This window comes from Oncorhynchus nerka, linkage group LG10, assembly GCF_034236695.1.
Source record: "Oncorhynchus nerka isolate Pitt River linkage group LG10, Oner_Uvic_2.0, whole genome shotgun sequence".
Taxonomy (NCBI): Eukaryota; Metazoa; Chordata; class Actinopteri; order Salmoniformes; family Salmonidae; genus Oncorhynchus; species Oncorhynchus nerka.
The window spans coordinates 6954161-6974047 of NC_088405.1; the positions used below are offsets into that span (position 1 = coordinate 6954161).

Below are 19887 nucleotides of genomic sequence, written 5' to 3' on the forward strand. Positions count from 1 at the left end.
TTAACCAGGTTCTGGCCACTGCATGTCACTATGTATCCAGGCTGTGATTGGAACCCTTAGTTCTGGCCACTGTACCTGGCATGTCACTATGTAACCAGGCTGTGAGATTGGTTGAGAACCCTTTATTTTCTGGCCACTGCATGTCACTATGTATCCAGGCTGTGATTGAGAACACCTTTAGTTCTGGCCACTGCATGTCACTAGTTGTATCCAGGCTGTGATTGGTTTGAGAACACCTTTATTTAACCAGTTCTGGCCACTGCATGTCACTAGGCTAGTTGTATCCAGGCTGTGATTGGCACCTTTATTTAACCAGTTCTGGCCACTGCATGTCACTATTTATCCAGGCTGTGATTGGCTAGTTGAGAACACCTTTATTTAACCAGGTTCTGGCCACTGCATGTCACTATGTATCCAGGCTGTGATTGGCTAGTTGAGAACACCTTTATTTAACCAGGTAGTTCTGGCCACTGCATGGTCACTATGTATCCAGGCTGTGATTGGCTTTATTTAACCAGGTAGGCCTTAGTTCTGGCCACTGCATGTCACTATGTATCCAGGCTGTGATTGGCTAGAGAACCCTTAGTTCTGGCCACTGCATGTCACTATGTATCCAGGCTGTGATTGGCTCACCTTTAGTTCTGGCCAGTTGAGAACACCTTTATTTAACCTAGGCATGTCACTATTTGTATCCAGGCTAGTTGAGATTATTTAACCAGGTAGGCTAGTTAGTTCTAGGCAGTTGAGAACACTTTATTTAACCAGGGAGGCCATGTCACTATTTATCCAGGCTGTGATTGGCTAGTTGAGAACACCTTTAGTTCTGGCCACTGCATGAACACCTTTATTTATCCAGGCTGTGATTGGTTCCCTTTAGTTCTGGCCACTGCATTTCACTAGTTGAGTATCCAGGCTGTGATTGGCTGAGAACACCTTTAGTTCTGGCCACTGTACCTGGCATGTCACTATGTATCCAGGCTGTGATTGGCACCTTTAGTTCTAGGCCACTGTACCAGGTAGGCATGTCACTATTGTATCCAGGCTGTGATTGGCCAGTTGAGAACACCTTTAGTTCTGGCCACTGCATGTCACTATGTATTTAACCAGTGTGATTGAACACCTTTATTCAACCAGGAGGCCAGTTGAGAACACCTTAGTTCTGGCCCACTGCATGTCACTATGTATCCAGGCTGTGATTGGCTGAGAACACCTTAGTTCTGGCCACTAGGCCATGTCACTTTATGTATCCAGGCTGTGATTGGCTGAGAACACCTTAGTTCTGGCCACTGCATGTCACTATGTAATCCAGGCTGTGATTGGCAGTTGAGAACACCTTTAGTTCTGGCCACTGCATGTCACTATGTATCCAGGCTGCCATTGGAACACCTTTAGTTCTGGCCACTGCATGTCACTATGTATCCAGGCTGTGATTATTTAACCAGGTAGGCTAGTTCACCTTTATTCAACCTGCATGTCACTATGTATCCAGGCTAGTTGATTAGGCCAGTTGAGAACCCTTTAGTTCTGGCCACTGAACACCTTTGTCACTATGAGTATTTAACCAGGCTGTGATTGGCTAGTTGAGAACACCCTTAGTGCTGGCAGTTGAGAAATCACCAACGGTTTATTTCAGTAAGGAACAGAAGAGGCCTTGTTATTTTTTATATTCTTTATTTATTTCACCTTTATTTAACCAGGTAGGCTAGCTGAGAACACCTTTAATTAACCAGGTAGGCTAGCTGAGAACACCTTTAATTAACCAGGTAGGCCAGTTGAGAACACCTTTATTTAACCAGGTAGGCCAGTTGAGAACACCTTTATTTAACCAGGTAGGCTAGCTGAGAACACCTTTAATTAACCAGGTAGGCTAGCTGAGAACACCTTTAATTAACCAGGTAGGCTAGCTGAGAACACCTTTAATTAACCAGGTAGGCCAGTTGAGAACACCTTTATTTAACCAGGTAGGCCAGTTGAGAACACCTTTATTTAACCAGGTAGGCCAGTTGAGAACACCTTTATTTAACCAGGTAGGCCAGTTGAGAACACCTTTATTTAACCAGGTAGGCCAGTAGAGAACACCTTTATTTAACCAGGTAGGCCAGTAGAGAACACCTTTATTTAACCAGGTAGGCCAGTTGAGAACACCTTTATTTAACCAGGTAGGCTAGTTGAGAACACCTTTATTTAACCAGGTAGGCCAGTTGAGAACACCTTTATTTAACCAGGTAGGCCAGTTGAGAACACCTTTATTTAACCAGGTAGGCCAGTTGAGAACACCTTTATTTAACCAGGTAGGCCAGTTGAGAACACCTTTATTTAACCAGGTAGGCCAGTTGAGAACACCTTTATTTAACCAGGTAGGCCAGTTGAGAACACCTTTATTTAACCAGGTAGGCCAGTTGAGAACACCTTTATTTAACCAGGTAGGCTAGTAGAGAACACCTTTATTTAACCAGGTAGGCTAGTAGAGAACACCTTTATTTAACCAGGTAGGCTAGTTGAGAACACCTTTATTTAACCAGGGAGGCCAGTTGAGAACACCTTTATTTAACCAGGGAGGCCAGTTGAGAACACCTTTATTTAACCAGGGAGGCCAGTTGAGAACACCTTTATTTAACCAGGGAGGCCAGTTGAGAACAAATTCTCATTTACAACTGCGACCTGGCCAAGATAAAGCGAAGCAGTGCGACAGAAACAACAACACAGAGTTACACATGGAATAAACAAACGTACAGTCAAAAAGGTCTATATACAGTGAGTGCAAATAAGAGAGGTAAGGCAATAAATAGGCCATCGAGTTAAAGGCAATAAAATAGGTCATAGTGGCAAAGTAAATACAATATAGCAATTAAACACTGGAATGGGTGAGGTGCAGAAGATGAATGTGCAAGTAGAGATAAATAAATAAATACAGTATGGGGATGAGGTAGTTGGATGGGCTGTTTACAGATGGGCTATGTACAGGTGCAGTGATCTGTGAGCTGCTCTGATGGCTGGTGCTTAAAGCTAGTGAGGGAGATATGAGTCTCCAGCTTCACTGATTTTTGCAGTTCGTTCCAGTAATTGGTTTGAGAGTAGTAGTGGTGAAATACTACTGAAATACTACTACTGTACTACACTACTACTGCAGAAGTAATACTGCCTGCAGTACAGTACACTATTAAACTACTACTGTACTACTGCCTGTAGTACTTCTGCCGTTGTCATGTAGTACAGTACTTTGATCATGTTGTCCTGATGTCTTTTCAGAGAGCACAACAGGATGAGATGGAGAAAATCGATAAGCACATCAAGTCATCTAAAGACAAGGACAACGCCAAACCACTGGACAAACCTGAGCAGTAGGTGTTCTGGAGAATCGGTTCAATTATTCAAACAACCAATCATGTTCAAAAAGTAGAGACTTAAAACCCGTCCTCCAATATCTTGTCTCCTCTTCCAGGTTCCTGTTACATTATGAAGTGGTAGCCTCAAACCCATCCTCTGATCTCTTGTCTCTATTCCAGGTTCCTGTTACAATATGAAGTGGTAGCCTCAAACCCATCCTCTGATCTCTTGTCTCTATTCCAGGTTCCTGTTACAATATGAAGTGGTAGCGTCAAACCCATCCTCTGATCTCTTGTCTCTATTCCAGGTTCCTGTTCCAGTTACATCATGAAGTGGTAGCCTCAAACCCATCCTCCGATCTCTTGTCTCTATTCCAGGTTCCTGTTCCAGTTACATCATGAAGTGGTAGCCTCAAACCCATCCTCCGATCTCTTGTCTCTATTCCAGGTTCCTGTTCCAGTTACATCATGAAGTGGTAGCCTCAAACCCATCCTCCGATCTCTTGTCTCTATTCCAGTTACATCATGAAGTGGTAGCCTCAAACCCATCCTCCGATCTCTTGTCTCTATTCCAGTTACATCATGAAGTGGTAGCCTCAAACCCATCCTCCGATCTCTTGTCTCTATTCCAGGTTCCTGTTCCAGTTACATCATGAAGTGGTAGCCTCAAACCCATCCTCCGATCTCTTGTCTCTATTCCAGTTACATCATGAAGTGGTAGCCTCAAACCCATCCTCCGATTTCTTGTCTCTATTCCAGGTTCCTGTTCCAGTTACATCAGATCCCCAACTTCTCAGGCCGGGTGTTCTGTATCCTGTTTCAGTCCACCTTCTCTGAATGGCTCTCCTCTATCCTGCGCAAACTGGACATCCTGCAGAGAGTGTGCACGGTGAGTCTGTGTGTGTGTATGACTATTATCTGACCTTGCTGATCATTTATGAACATTTGAACATCTTGGCCATGTTCTGTTATAATCTCCACCCAGCACAGCCAGAAGAGGACTGGCCACCCCACATAGCCTGGTTCCTCTCTAGGTTTATAATCTCCACCCGGCACAGTCAGTAGAGGACTGGCCACCCCACATAGCCTGGTTCCTCTCTAGGTTTCTTCCTAGGTTTTGGCCTTTCTAGGGAGTTTTTCCTAGCCACCGTGCTTCTACACCTGCATTGCTTGCTGTTTGGGGTTTTAGGCTGGGTTTCTGTACAGCACTTTGAGATATCAGCTGATGTACGAAGGGCTTTATAAATACATTTGATTGATTGATTGTGACGTATTTGGTGTGTGTGTGTGACGTGTTTGGTGTGTGTGTGTGACGTGTTTGGTGTGTGTGTGTGACGTGTTTGGTGTGTGTGTGTGACGTGTTTGGTGTGTGTGTGTGACGTGTTTGGTATGTGTGTGTGCCTATAGACCTGTTTCGTGTGCCTATAGACCTGTTTCGTGTGCCTATAGACCTGTTTCGTGTGCCTCACCTCAGTAGAAATCAGAGGAGGTCTGCTAAGGTTTTGTCCTCTGGACAGTTCTACCAGACACTCATATTACTGAGGAAATACTGTCTCAATCCTTCCACTGTGGACGTTGTTTTAAACAGGAACATCAGGTTGATATTGACAGCCCTTCTGGTCGAAGTGTGTTCAGAAAACAGTTTTCATATTGAAGCCAGGTGACTGTGAATTCTTGATACTATTAATCTGCTCAGCCTCATATACACTGACTGTCGTCCCCCCCCTCGCTCTCTCTCTCTCTCTCTCTCTCTGTCTCCTGTCTGTCCCCCTCTTCTCTCTGCCTCAATCTCTCCTGTCTGCCCCCTCGCTCTCTCTCTCTCTGTCTCCTGTCTGTCCCCCTCTTCTCTCTGCCTTGATCTCTCCTGTCTGTCCCCCTTTGTCTTCTCTCTGCCTCAATCTCTCCTGTCTGCCCCCTCTTCTCTCTGCCTCAATCTCTCCTGTCTGCCCCCTCTTCTCTCTGCCTTGATCTCTCTCCTGTCTGTCCCCCCTGTCTATCTCTCCTCTCTCTGCCTTGATCTCTCCTGTCTGTCCCCCCCTCTGTCTCGATCTCTCCTGTCTCTCCTGTCTCTGTCTCCTGCCTCGATCTCTCCTGTCTCTGTCTCCCTGCCTCGATCTCTCCTGTCTCTGTCTCCCTGCCTCGATCTCTCCTGTCTGCCCCCTCTTCTCTCTGTCTCGATCTCTCCTGTCTGCCCCCCTCTTCTCTCTGCCTCTGTCTCTCTGTCTCGCCTTGATCTCTCCTGTCTGTCCCCTCTTCTCTCTGCCTCAATCTCTCCTGTCTGCCCCCCTCTTCTCTCTGCCTCGATCTCTCCTGTCTGCCCCCCTCTTCCCTCTGCCTCAATCTCTCCTGTCTGCCCCCTCTTCTCTCTGTCTCGATCTCTCCTGTCTGCCCCCTCTTCTCTGTCTCGATCTCTTCTCTCTGTCTCGTCTCTTCTCTCTGTCTCGATCTCTTCTCTCTGTCTCGATCTCTTCTCTCTGTCTCGATCTCTTCTCTCTGTCTCGATCTCTTCTCTCTGTCTCGATCTCTCCTCTCTGTCTCGATCTCTCCCTCTCTGTCTCGATCTCTCCTCTCTGTCTCGATCTCTTCTCTCTGTCTCGATCTCTCCTCTCTGTCTCGATCTCTCTCCTCTCTGTCTCGATCTCTCCTGTCTGCCCCCTCTTCCCTCTGTCTCGATCTCTCCTGTCTGCCCCCCTCTTCCCTCTGTCTCGATCTCTCCTGTCTGCCCCCTCTCTTCTCTCTGTCTCGATCTCTCCTGTCTGCCCCCTCTTCTCTCTGCCTCGATCTCTCCGGTCTGCCCCCCTCTTCTCTCTGCCTCGATCTCTCCTGTCTGCCCCCTCTTCTCTCTGCCTCGATCTCTCCTGTCTGCCCCCTCTTCTCTCTGCCTCGATCTCTCCGGTCTGCCCCCTCTTCTCTCTGCCTCGATCTCTCCTGTCTGCCCCCTCTTCTCTCTGCCTCGATCTCTCCTGTCTGCCCCCTCTTCCCTCTGCCTCGATCTCTCCTGTCTGCCCCCCTCTTCTCTCTGTCTCTCGATCTCTTCTGTCTGCCCCCTCTTCTCTCTGCCTCGATCTCTCCTGTCTGCCCCCTCTTCCCTCTGCCTCGATCTCTCCTGTCTGCCCCCTCTTCTCTCTGTCTCCGATCTCTTCTCTCTGTCTCGATCTCTTCTCTCTGTCTCGATCTCTCCTCTCTGTCTCGATCTCTCCTCTCTGTCTCGATCTCTCCTCTCTGTCTCGATCTCTCTCCTCTCTGTCTCGATCTCTCCTCTCTGTCTCGATCTCTCCTGTCTGCCCCCCTCTTCCCTCTGTCTCGATCTCTCCTGTCTGCCCCCTCTTCCCTCTGTCTCGATCTCTCCTGTCTGCCCCCTCTTCTCTCTGTCTCGATCTCTCCGGTCTGCCCCCTCTTCTCTGTCTCGATCTCTCCTGTCTGCCCCCCTCTTCTCTCTGTCTCCCTGTCTCTGTCTCCCTGCCTCGATCTCTCCTGCCTGCCCCCCTCTTCTCTCTGTCTCGATCTCTCCTGCCTGCCCCCCCCTCTTCTCTCTGCCTCGATCTCTCCTGTCTGCCCCCTCTTCTCTCTGCCTCGATCTCTCCTGTCTGCCCCCTCTTCTCTCTGCCTCGATCTCTCCTGTCTGCCCCCTCTTCTCTCTGCCTCGATCTCTCCTGTCTGCCCCCTCTTCCCTCTGCCTCGATCTCTCCTGTCTGCCCCCTCTTCTCTCTGTCTCGATCTCTTCTGTCTGCCCCGATCTTCTCTCTGCCTCGATCTCTCCTGTCTGCCCCCTCTTCCTCTGCCTCGATCTCTCCTGTCTGCCCCCTCTTCTCTCTGTCTCGATCTCTTCTGTCTGTCTCGATCTCTTCTCTCTGTCTCGATCTCTTCTCTCTGTCTCGATCTCTTCTCTCTGTCTCGATCTCTCCTCTCTGTCTCGATCTCTCTCTCTCTGTCTCGATCTCTCCTGTCTGCCCCCTCTTCCCTCTGTCTCGATCTCTCCTGTCTGCCCCCTCTTCCCTCTGTCTCGATCTCTCCTGTCTGCCCCCTCTTCCTCTGTCTCGATCTCTCCTGTCTGCCCCCTCTTCTCTCTGTCTCTCCTGTCTCTGTCTCCCTGCCTCGATCTCTCCTGCCTGCCCCCTCTTCTCTCTGCCTCGATCTCTCCTGTCTGCCCCCTCTTCTCTCTGCCTCGATCTCTCTCTCCTGTCTGCCCCCTCTTCTCTCTGCCTCGATCTCTCCTGTCTGTCCCCCCTCTGTCTCGATCTCTCCTCTCTGTGTCTCAATCTGTCTCTCTGTCTCTCTGTCTCGATCTCTCCTGTCTGCCCCCTCTTCTCTCTGCCTCGATCTCTCCTGTCTGATCCCCCGATCTCTCATGTCTGCCCCCTGTCCCCCTTCTCTCTGTCTCGATCTCTCATGTCTGTCCCCCTCTTTTCTCTGCCTCGATCTCTCATGTCTGTCTCTCTGTCTCTCTGTCTCTCTGTCTCTCTGTCTCGATCTCTCATGTCTGTCCCCCTGCCTCTGTGTCTCAATCTGTCTCTGTCTCCGTCTCTCTCTCTCATGTCTATCCCTTTGTCTTCCCGTCTGTCTCCCTGTGTGTGTGCCTGCCCATCTCCTCCTCCTCCAGACCTTGCAGAGTGGCCAGTGTGTGATGCAGGTGCTGGGTCTGGTCCTGGCCTTTGGTAACTTCATGAATGGTGGCAACCGAACCAGAGGACAGGCTGACGGCTTTAACCTGGATATCCTGCCCAAGCTGAAGGATGTGAAGAGCAGTGTGAGTGGCACTACTAGGGCACTAGGACCTGCACCCTATTCTCTATGGTTGGCAGAGGCACTACTAGGGCACTAGGACCTGCACCCTATTCTCTATGGTTGGCAGAGGCACTACTAGGGCACTAGGACCTGCACCCTATTCTCTATGGTTGGCAGAGGCACTACTAGGACCTGCACCCTATTCTCTATGGTTGGAAGAGGCACTACTAGGGCACTAGGACCTGCACCCTATTCTCTATGGTTGGAAGAGGCACTACTAGGGCACTAGGACCTGCACCCTATTCTCTATGGTTGGAAGACATTTAAGTCTAGGGCACCAGTCTCGACCAAATTGGTGCATTCCCTTATTCTCAGTGGAAGTAGTGCATCTAAATCTTTTAGGGGAGGGGGTGAGAGGACCTATCCTATCCTATTCTCTAGGTGGGGTTTGTGTCTCCTGGAAGTCTGGCACTACTCCGCTGTCCTGGCACTGAGGAGTTTGACCTGGGGGCCAGCAGCGAACAGTTTTCTCTACTGTACTTCCTCAGTGGTAAGAGGCGACACTAGAGGTGGAGGACTGCAGTGCCCTTGTTTCTGTAGGGCCTGATCAGAGCCTGGAGGTACTGAGGTGCCGTTCCCCTCACAGCTCCTAGGCAAGCACCATGGTCTAGCGGATGGTCAACTGAAGCCAGTGGAGGCACGGACTAGGGCACTGAGGACCTGCACCAGACCTATTCTGGATGAGTTGTAGGGGTTTAATGGCAAGGCAGAGCCCAGCCTACTAGGAGTTGCAGTAAGGACGGGAGATGCAGTGCCTGGATTCTCTCCTGGTTGGAAGAGGCACTGCGGACTAGAGCATGAACCTACAGGAACGGGCCACCGCCTGTAGTTACTGTTCCTACCGTGTCTTTTGATGATGTGGAGGCACTACTAGGGCACTAGGACCTGCACCCTATTCCCTATAGTTGGAAGAGGCACTACTAGGGCTCTAGGACCTGCACCCTAATGGTTCCCTATGTAGAGTCCATCTGGTCAACAGTAGACTGATGTATAGGCAGTAGGGAGCCATTTGGGACCAAGCTTAGTTACACCTCTAGTTACACTGTTAGACATGACTGTCTAATGCGTCATGGTTTATATTATGCTGGGAGACTGTAGTTACTGTTCCTACCGTGTCTTTTGATGATGTGGATTACAATGTATATTCATTTTGTAAAAGCTTTGCAGAAACACTTTGTGAGAAAGTAAACTAAAACATGAATTCCCCTGAACTGAAGCGAATGTCTTGTGTCTTCCTCGTTTTGGCAGGATAACACACGGAGCCTGTTGTCCTACATAGTGGCGTACTATCTGAGGCACTTTGACGAGGTACGTTGGATCCTGTTTTTCAGAGTCCTGTTCTAATCACTCGTTTTGGCACCGGGACTTTTAAATTATTTATTTTCCCTCAGTGGTAACTAATGTGTAGTAAGGCGTTTAGCTGGAGAAAGCTCAGTAAGGTGTTTAGCTGGATGAAGCCCAGTAAGGTGTTTAGCTGGATGAAGCCCAGTAAGGTGTTTAGCTGGATGAAGCCCAGTAAGGTGTTTAGCCAGACGAAGCCCAGTAAGGTGTTTAGCCAGACGAAGCCCAGTAAGGTGTTTAGCTAGATGAAGCCCAGTAAGGCGTTTAGCTAGATGAAGCCCAGTAAGGTGTTTAGCTAGATGAAGCCCATTAGGGTGTTTAGCCAGACGAAGCCCAGTAAGGTGTTTAGCCAGATGAAGCCCAGTAAGGTGTTTAGGTAGATGAAGCCCAGTAAGGTGTTTAGCCAGATGAAGCCCAGTAAGGTGTTTAGGTAGATGAAGCCCAGTAAGGTGTTTAGCTAGACGAAGCCCAGTAAGGTGTTTAGCTAGACGAAGCCCAGTAAGGTGTTTAGCTAGATGAAGCCCAGTAAGGTGTTTAGCTAGATGAAGCCCAGTAAGGTGTTTAGCCAGATGAAGCCCAGTAGGGTGTTTAGCTAGATGAAGCCCAGTAAGGTGTTTAGCTAGATGAAGCCCAGTAGGGTGTTTAGCTGGATGAAGCCCAGTAAGGTGTTTAGCTAGACGAAGCCCAGTAAGGTGTTTAGCTGGACGAAGCCCAGTAAGGTGTTTAGCTGGACGAAGCCCAGTAAGGTGTTTAGCTGGACGAAGCCCAGTAAGGTGTTTAGCTGACGAAGCCCAGAGGTGTTTAGCCCAGTAAGGTGTTTAGCTGGACGAAGCCCAGTAAGGTGTTTAGCTGGACGAAGCCCAGTAAGGTGTTTAGCTGGACGAAGCCCAGTAAGGTGTTTAGCTGGACGAAGCCCAGTAAGGTGTTTAGCTAGACGAAGCCCAGTAAGGTGTTTAGCTGGACGAAGCCCAGTAAGGTGTTTAGCTGGACGAAGCCCAGTAAGGTGTTTAGCTAGACGAAGCCCAGTAAGGTGTTTAGCTGGACGAAGCCCAGTAAGGACGAAGCCCAGTAAGGCGTTTAGCTGGACGAAAGCCCAGTAAGGCGTTTAGCTAGACGAAGCCCAGTAAGGTGTTTAGCTAGACGAAGCCCAGTAAGGTGTTTAGCTGGACGAAGCCCAGTAGGGTGTTTAGCTAGACGAAGCCCAGTAGGGCGTTTAGCTAGATGAAGCCCAGTAAGGTGTTTAGCTGGACGAAGCCCAGTAAGGTGTTTAGCTGGACGAAGCCCAGTAAGGTGTTTAGCTGGACGAAGCCCAGTAAGGTGTTTAGCTGGACGAAGCCCAGTAAGGCGTTTAGCTAGACGAAGCCCAGTAAGGTGTTTAGCTGGACGAAGCCCAGTAAGGTGTTTAGCTGGACGAAGCCCAGTAAGGTGTTTAGCTGGACGAAGCCCAGTAAGGTGTTTAGCTGGACGAAGCCCAGTAAGGTGTTTAGCTGGACGAAGCCCAGTAAGGTGTTTAGCTGGACGAAGCCCAGTAAGGTGTTTAGCTGGACGAAGCCCAGTAAGGTGTTTAGCTGGACGAAGCCCAGTAAGGTGTTTAGCTGGACGAAGCCCAGTAAGGTGTTTAGCTGGACGAAGCCCAGTAAGGTGTTTAGCTGGACGAAGCCCAGTAAGGTGTTTAGCTGGACGAAGCCCAGTAAGGTGTTTAGCTAGACGAAGCCCAGTCAGGGTTTAGCTGGACGAAGCCCAGTAAGGTGTTTAGCTGGACGAAGCCCAGTAAGGTGTTTAGCTAGACGAAGCCCAGTAAGGTGTTTAGCTGGACGAAGCCCAGTAAGGTGTTTAGCTGGACGAAGCCCAGTAAGGTGTTTAGCTGGACGAAGCCCAGTAAGGTGTTTAGCTGGACGAAGCCCAGTAAGGTGTTTAGCTGGACGAAGCCCAGTAAGGTGTTTAGCTGGACGAAGCCCAGTAAGGTGTTTAGCTAGACGAAGCCCAGTAAGGTGTTTAGCTAGATGAAGCCCAGTTTAGGTATTGATTTTGATTTAGTCAACAAACAAAAAATGAAAAATATATATCCACACACAGTACCAGTCAAAAGTTTGGACACACCTACTTATTCAAGTAAAAAAAAAAAAATTGTAATAAAAAATCAATAAAAATCTACATTGTAGAATAATAGTGAAGACATCAAACTATGAAATAACACATATGGAATCATGTAGTAACCAAGACAGTGTTAAATTAATCAAAATACATTTGAGATCCTTCAAAGTAGCCAGCCTTTGCCTTGATGACAGCTTTGCTTACTCTTGGCATTCTCTCAACCAGCTTCATGAGGTCGTCACCTGGAATGCATTTCAATGAACAGGTGTGCTTTGTTAAGTTGTGGTATTTCTTTCTTTAATTGTTTTGAGCCAATCATTTGCGTTGTGACCAAGTAGGGGTGGTATACAGAAGATAGCCCTATTTGGTAAAAGACCAAGTCCATATTATGCCAAGAACAACTCAAATAAGCAAAGAGAAGCAAAGGTCCACCATTACTTTAGGTCATGAAGGTCAGTCAATCTGGAAAATTAAGAACTTTGAAACGTTCTTCAAGTGCAGTCGCAAAAACCATCACGTGCTATGATGAATCTGCCTCTCATGAGGACAGCCACAGGAATGGAAGACCCAGAGTTACCTCTGCTGCAGAGGATAAGTTCATTAGAGTTAACGGCGCCTCAGATTGCAGCCCAAATAAATGCTTCACAGAGTTCAAGTTAGACACATCTCAACTGTTCAGAGGAGACTGCGTGAATCAGGCCTTTATGGTCGAATTGCTGCAAAGAAACCACAACTAAAGGACACCAATAATACGAACAGACTTCCTTGAGCCAAGAAACACGAGCAATCGACATTAGACTGGTGGAAATCTGTTATTTTGGTCTGATGAGTCCAAATTTGAAATTTTTGGTTCCAACCACCGTCTGAGTGAGACTCAGAGTAGGTGAACGGATGATCTCTGCATGTGTGGTCCCCACCGTGAAGCATGGAGGAGGAGGTGTGATGTCTTTGTGAGACACAGAGTAGGTGAACGGATGATCTCTGCATGTGTGGTCCCCACCGTGAAGCATGGAGGAGGTGGTGTGGGGGTGCTTTGCTGGTGACACTGTGATTTATTTAGATTTCAAGGCACACTTAACCAGCATGGCTACCACAGCATTCTGCAGCAATACACCATCCCATCTGGTTTGGGCTTAGTGGGACTATCATTTGTTCTTCAACAGGACAATGATGCAACACACCTCCAGGCTGTGTAAGGGCTATTTGACCAAGAAGGAGAGTAATGGACTACTGCATCTGATGACTTGGCCTCCACAATCACCTGACCTCAACCCAATTGAGATGAGTTGGACCGCAGAGTGAAGAAAAATCAGCCAACAAGTGCTCCGCACATGTGGGAACTCTTTCAAGACTGTTGGAAAAGCATTCCTCATGAAGCTGGTTGAGAGAATGCCAAGATTTTGCAAAGCTGTCATCGAGGCAAAGGGTGGCTACTTTGAAGAATCTAAAATATATTTTGATTTAACATTTTTTTGATTACTACATGATTCCATATGTTTCATAGTTTTGATGTCTTCAGTATTATTTTACTGTTGAAAATAGTAAATTACTACCCTAACCCACTCTACGTGATCTAACTCTACTACCCTAACCCACTCTACGTGATCTAACTCTACTACCCTAACCCACTCTACGTGATCTAACTCTACTACCCTAACCCACTCTACGTGATCTAACTCTACTACCCTAACCCACTCTACGTGATCTAACTCTACTACCCTAACCCACTCTACGTGATCTAACTCCTACCCTAACCCACTCTACGTGATCTAACTCAACTACCCTAACCCACTCTACTACCCTAACCCACTCTACGTGATCTAACTCTACTACCCTAACCCACTCTACTACCCTAACTCTACTACCCTAACTCTACTACCCTAACCCACTCTACATGATCTAACTCTACTACCCTAACCCACTCTACGTGATCTAACTCTACTACCCTAACCCACTCTACTACCCTAACTCTACTACCCTAACTCTACTACCCTAACTCTACTACCCTAACTCTACTACCCTAACTCTACTACCCTAACCCACTCTACGTGATCTAACTCTACTACCCTAACCCACTCTACGTGATCTAACTCTACTACCCTAACCCACTCTACTACCCTAACCCACTCTACTACCCTAACCCACTCTACGTGATCTAACTCAACTACCCTAACCCACTCTACTACCCTAACCCACTCTACGTGATCTAACTCTACTACCCTAACCCACTCTACTACCCTAACTCTACTACCCTAACTCTACTACCCTAACCCACTCTACATGATCTAACTCTACTACCCTAACCCACTCTACGTGATCTAACTCTACTACCCTAACCCACTCTACGTGATCTAACTCTACTACCCTAACCCACTCTACTACCCTAACCCACTCTACGTGATCTAACTCTACTACCCTAACCCACTCTACGTGATCTAACTCTACTACCCTAACCCACTCTACTACCCTAACCCACTCTACGTGATCTAACCCACTCTACGTGATCTAACCCACTCTACGTGATCTAACCCACTCTACGTGATCTAACCCACTCTACGTGATCTAACTCTACGTGATCTAATGCTCTGTGCTCTAAGGACTAAGGTCATGTCATGTATTGTCAGGACGCCGGCAGGGAGACGTGCCTCTTCCCTCTCCCTGAGCCCCAGGATCTGTTCCAGGCTTCACAGATGAAGTTTGAGGACTTTCAGAAGGATCTGACCAGGCTGAAGAAGGACCTTCGAGGTAACTGTACTGAACCAAAATATAAACACATACATTTCAAAGATTTGACTTGAGTTCACAGTTCATATAAGGAAATCAGTCAATTGAAATAAATAAATTAGGCCCTCATCTATGGATTTCACATGACTGGGAATACAGTCTGTCGGTCACAGATACACTACATGACTGGGAATACAGTCTGTTGGTCACAGATACACACTACATGACTGGGAATACAGTCTGTTGGTCACAGATATACACTACATGACTGGGAATACAGTCTGTTGGTCACAGATACACTACATGACTGGGAATACAGTCTGTTGGTCACAGATACACACTACATGACTGGGAATACAGTCTGTTGGTCACAGATACACACTACATGACTGGGAATACAGTCTGTTGGTCACAGATACACACTACATGACTGGGAATACAGTCTGTTGGTCACAGATACACACTACATGACTGGGAATACAGTCTGTTGGTCACAGATACACACTACATGACTGGGAATACAGTCTGTTGGTCACAGATATACACTACATGACTGGGAATACAGTCTGTTGGTCACAGAGATACACTACATGACTGGGAATACAGTCTGTTGGTCACAGATACACACTACATGACTGGGAATACAGTCTGTTGGTCACAGATACACACTACATGACTGGGAATACAGTCTGTTGGTCACAGATATACACAGATACAATTCATGACCAAAAGTATGTGAACACCTGCTCGTCGAACATCTCATTCCAAAATCATCTGCATTAATTAATATGGAGTTCGCCCCCCTTTGCTGCTATAACAGCCTCCACTCTTCTGGGAAGGTTTCCACTAGATGTAGGAACATTGCTGCTATAACAGCCACTCTTCTGGGAAGGTTTCCACTAGATGTTGGAACATTGCTGCTATAACAGCCTCCCTCTTCTGGGAAGGCTTTCCACTAGATGTTGGAACATTGCTGCTATAACAGCCTCCACTCTTCTGGGAAGGCTTTCCAGTAGATGTTGGAACATTGCTGCTATAACAGCCTCCACTCTTCTGGGAAGGCTTTCCACTAGATGTTGGAACATTGCTGCTTTAACAGCCACTCTTCTGGGAAGGCTTTCCACTAGATGTTGGAACATTGCTGCTATAACAGCCTCCACTCTTCTGGGAAGGCTTTCCACTAGATGTTGGAACATTGCTGCTATAACAGCCTCCACTCTTCTGGGAAGGTTTTCCACTAGATGTTGAAACATTGCTGAGAGGGGACTTGCTTCCATTCAGCCTAAAGCATTTGTGAAGTCAGGCACTGATGTTGGGTGATTAGGCCTGGCTCGCAGTCGGCGTTCCAATTCATCCCAAAGGTGTTCGATGTCATTGTATTCTGTAACGTTAAGATTTCCCTTTACTGGAACTAATAGCCCCGGACCATTATTCCTCCTCCATCAAACTTTACAGTTGGTACCATGCATTGGGGAAGGTAACGTTCTCCTAGCATCCACCAAACTTTACAGTTGGTACCATGCATTGGGGAAGGTAACGTTCTCCTGGCATCCACCAAACTTTGCCCTCTGCTTGTTAGTGTAGTGTTCAGCTCTCTGAAAAGCCCACTCCTAGGCCCTCTGCTTGTTAGTGTAGTGTTCAGCTCTCTGAAAAGCCCACTCCTAGGCCCTCTGCTTGTTTGTGTAGTGTTCAGCTCTCTGAAAAGCCCACTCCTAGGCCCTCTGCTTGTTAGTGTAGTGTTCAGCTCTCTGAAAAGCCCACTCCTACACCAGGCCTGTATGTTTCTCCGTAGGCCCTCTGCTTGTTTGACCGTTACCTTGTCCTCATGATTGCTCATCATACACCAGGCCTGTATGTTTCTCCTAGGCCCTCTGCTTGTTAGTGTAGTGTTCAGCTCTCTGAAAAGCCCACTCTAGGCCCTCTGCTTGTTAGTGTAGTGTTCAGCTCTCTGAAAAGCCCACTCCTAGGCCCTCTGCTTGTTAGTGTAGTGTTCAGCTCTCTGAAAAGCCCACTCCTAGGCCCTCTGCTTGTTAGTGTAGTGTTCAGCTCTCTGAAAAGCCCACTCCTACACCAGGCCTGTATGTTTCTCCGTAGGCCCTCTGCTTGTTTGACCGTTACCTTGTCCTCATGATTGCTCATCATACACCATGCCTGTATGTTTCTCCCTAGGCCCTCTGCTTGTTTGACCGTTACCTTGTCCTCATGATTGCTCATCATACACCAGGCCTGTATGTTTCTCCTAGGCCCTCTGCTTGTTAGTGTAGTGTTCAGCTCTCTGAAAAGCCCACTCTAGGCCCTCTGCTTGTTAGTGTAGTGTTCAGCTCTCTGAAAAGCCCACTCCTAGGCCCTCTGCTTGTTAGTGTAGTGTTCAGCTCTCTGAAAAGCCCACTCTAGGCCCTCTGCTTGTTTGACCGTTACCTTGTCCTCATGATTGCTCATCATACAGGGGTGGCTTGAATTATTATGCTAATTATCCAGGGAGCTTCAGACATAAGGACTGCACTTCCTTGTGTAAATATTGATGTAAATGTAGTGTACAGCGCTGGCAGAGAACAGGGCTTTGAACACAGTGTGTAAACTACAAGTTATTTCCTGAAGGTCAAGCATTTAGAAGGCTGGAAGTTGTTAACACATTGGAAATGGTAAACAGATCTCTCTCTCTCTCTCTCTCTCTCTCTTTTCTCTCTCTCTCTCTCTCTCTCTTTTTCTCTCTCTCTCTTTTTTCTCTCTCTCTCTCTCTCTCGCTCTCTTTTTCTCTCTCTCTCTTCTCTCTCTCTTTCTCTCTCTCTCTCTCTCTCTCTTTTTTCTCTCTCTCTTTTTCTCTCTCTCTCTGTCTTTTTCTCTCTCTGTCTGTCTCTCTCTCTTTTTCTCTGTCTCTCTCTCTCTCTTTTTCAAAGTCACTCTGTCACCCGCTTTCTCTCTCTTTTTCAAAGTCACTCTGTCACCCGCTTTCTCTCTCTTTCTCTCTCTTTCTCTCTCTTTCTCTCTCTTTCTCTCTCTTTCGCTCTCTCGCTCAACAATTTTTTAAAGAAAAGACTTCTCACTCACTTCTTCCCGCTATAATTTTTTTAAATTCCTGGACTGTTCTCGTCCCAACGTCTGTCTTATCAACCAACCAGATGAAACCTGACCCGTCTACGCTGAGGTCACTGCTGTCACAGACCCTCGCGCAGGCCAGGGAGAGGTCAGGGCAGCAGGCTATTTCAGGACAGAACCAGATCAGGGTCATTTGGAGTAATTGGCTTGGGGCCATTTTCTCTCTGATTCTTAGTTGTTTTTTTATGTGGTTCCAAGCAGCTCATTAAATGATGAGATGAGGAAGCAGGAAGCAGCTCATTAAATGATGAGATGAGGAAGCAGGAAGCAGCTCATTAAATGATGAGATGAGGAAGCAGGAAGCAGCTCATTAAATGATGAGATGAGGAAGCAGGAAGCAGCTCATTAAATGATGAGATGAGGAAGCAGGAAGCAGCTCATTAAATGATGAGATGAGGAAGCAGGAAAGCAGCTCATTAAATGATGAGATGAGGAAGCAGGAAGCAGCTCATTAAATGATGAGATGAGGAAGCAGGAAGCAGCTCATTAAATGATGAGATGAGGAAGCAGGAAGCAGCTCATTAAATGATGAGATGAGGAAGCAGGAAGCAGCTCATTAAATGATGAGATGAGGAAGCAGGAAGCAGCTCATTAAATGATGAGATGAGGAAGCAGGAAGCAGCTCATTAAATGATGAGATGAGGAAGCAGGAAGCAGCTCATTAAATGATGAGATGAGGAAGCAGGAAGCAGCTCATTAAATGATGAGATGAGGAAGCAGGAAGCAGCTCATTAAATGATGAGATGAGGAAGCAGGAAGCAGCTCATTAAATGATGAGATGAGGAAGCAGGAAGCAGCTCATTAAATGATGAGATGAGGAAGCAGGAAGCAGCTCATTAAATGATGAGATGAGGAAGCAGGAAGCAGCTCATTAAATGATGAGATGAGGAAGCAGGAAGCAGCTCATTAAATGATGAGATGAGGAAGCAGGAAGCAGCTCATTAAATGATGAGATGAGGAAGCAGGAAGCAGCTCATTAAATGATGAGATGAGGAAGCAGGAAGCAGCTCATTAAATGATGAGATGAGGAAGCAGGAAGCAGCTCATTAAATGATGAGATGAGGAAGCAGGAAGCAGCTCATTAAATGATGAGATGAGGAAGCAGGAAGCAGCTCATTAAATGATGAGTTGAGGAAGCAGGAAGCAGCTCATTAAATGATGAGATGAGGAAGCAGGAAGCAGCTCATTAAATGATGAGATGAGGAAGCAGGAAGCAGCTCATTAAATGATGAGATGAGGAAGCAGGAAGCAGGAAGCAGCTCATTAAATGATGAGATGAGGAAGCAGGAAGCAGCTCATTAAATGATGAGATGAGGAAGCAGGAAGCAGGAAGCAGCTCATTAAATGATGAGATGAGGAAGCAGGAGAGAGTTGTGTAAACACATCCTAGTTTCTACCCTGAACTCTGACAGCTTGACCGCATCCCAAATGCCACTCTATTCCCTATATAAACCTAGTGCACTGTATAGGGAATAGGGCTGTAGTGTACTATATAGGGAATAGGGCTGTAGTGTACTATATAGGGAATAGGGCTGTAGTATAAAGTAGTGTACTATATAGGGAATAGGGCTGTAGTATAAAACAGTGTACTATATAGGGAATAGGGCTGTAGTATAAAGTAGTGCACTATATAGGGAATAGGGCTGTAGTATAAAGTAGTGCACTATATAGGGAATAGGGCTGTAGTATAAAGTAGTGCACTACATAGGGAATAGGGCTGTAGTATAAAGTAGTGCACTATATAGGGAATAGGGCTGTAGTATAAAGTAGTGCACTATATAGGGAATAGGGCTGTAGTATAAAGTAGTGCACTACATAGGGAATAGGGCTGTAGTATAAAGTAGTGCACTATATAGGGAATAGGGCTGTAGTATAAAGTAGTGCACTATATAGGAATAGGGCTGTAGTATAAAGTAGTGCACTACATAGGGAATAGGGCTGTAGTATAAAGTAGTGTACTATATAGGGAATAGGGCTGTAGTATAGAGTAGTGCACTACATAGGGAATAGGGCTGTAGTATAAAGTAGTGCACTATATAGGGAATAGGGCTGTAGTATAGAGTAGTGTTCTATATAGGGAATAGGGCTGTAGTATAGAGTAGTGTTCTATATAGGGAATAGGGCTGTAGTATAAAGTAGTGCACTATATAGGGAATAGGGCTGTAGTATAAAGTAGTGTACTATATAGGGAATAGGATGCCAGTTGGGACACAAACCTTGGCACAGAGGAAGAGGGAGAGCAGCCATGCCAAAATGGCCACCATGCTTAGCTCAGGCTGTCGATAGATGTTTTGAATCACTAGTCCTCATTGCCTTCATACACCTAATGAGTTTCAGTAGCCGGCTGAACCTTTTTTAAATAGTTCTACATTCTACTGTCACGTTCTGCTGGCGAGGAGCAGTTGATCGCAGGCAGCTATCGCTCTGTCAGGACTGAGACCATGTTTCTCTCTCTGTCCTCGGGCCTCAACCGGAGAGACCATGTGCACTTTAATTACCGGGGGGCCACATGTCCCGACCG

At 47.0% G+C, this 19887-nt stretch overlaps 1 protein-coding gene across 1 annotated transcript in view; it reads left to right on the top strand.

Moving 5' to 3' along the window:
* Positions 1–18783, top strand: part of LOC135573611 (formin-2-like) — a 164509-nt gene extending 145726 nt beyond the window's left edge. Inside the window, 6 exon segments of the mRNA XM_065022872.1 lie at positions 3250–3341; positions 4086–4215; positions 7927–8073; positions 9360–9419; positions 14171–14291; positions 18779–18783. Coding sequence (XP_064878944.1) covers positions 3250–3341; positions 4086–4215; positions 7927–8073; positions 9360–9419; positions 14171–14291; positions 18779–18783 — 555 coding nt within the window.
* The last annotated feature ends 1104 nt before the right edge of the window (positions 18784–19887 follow it).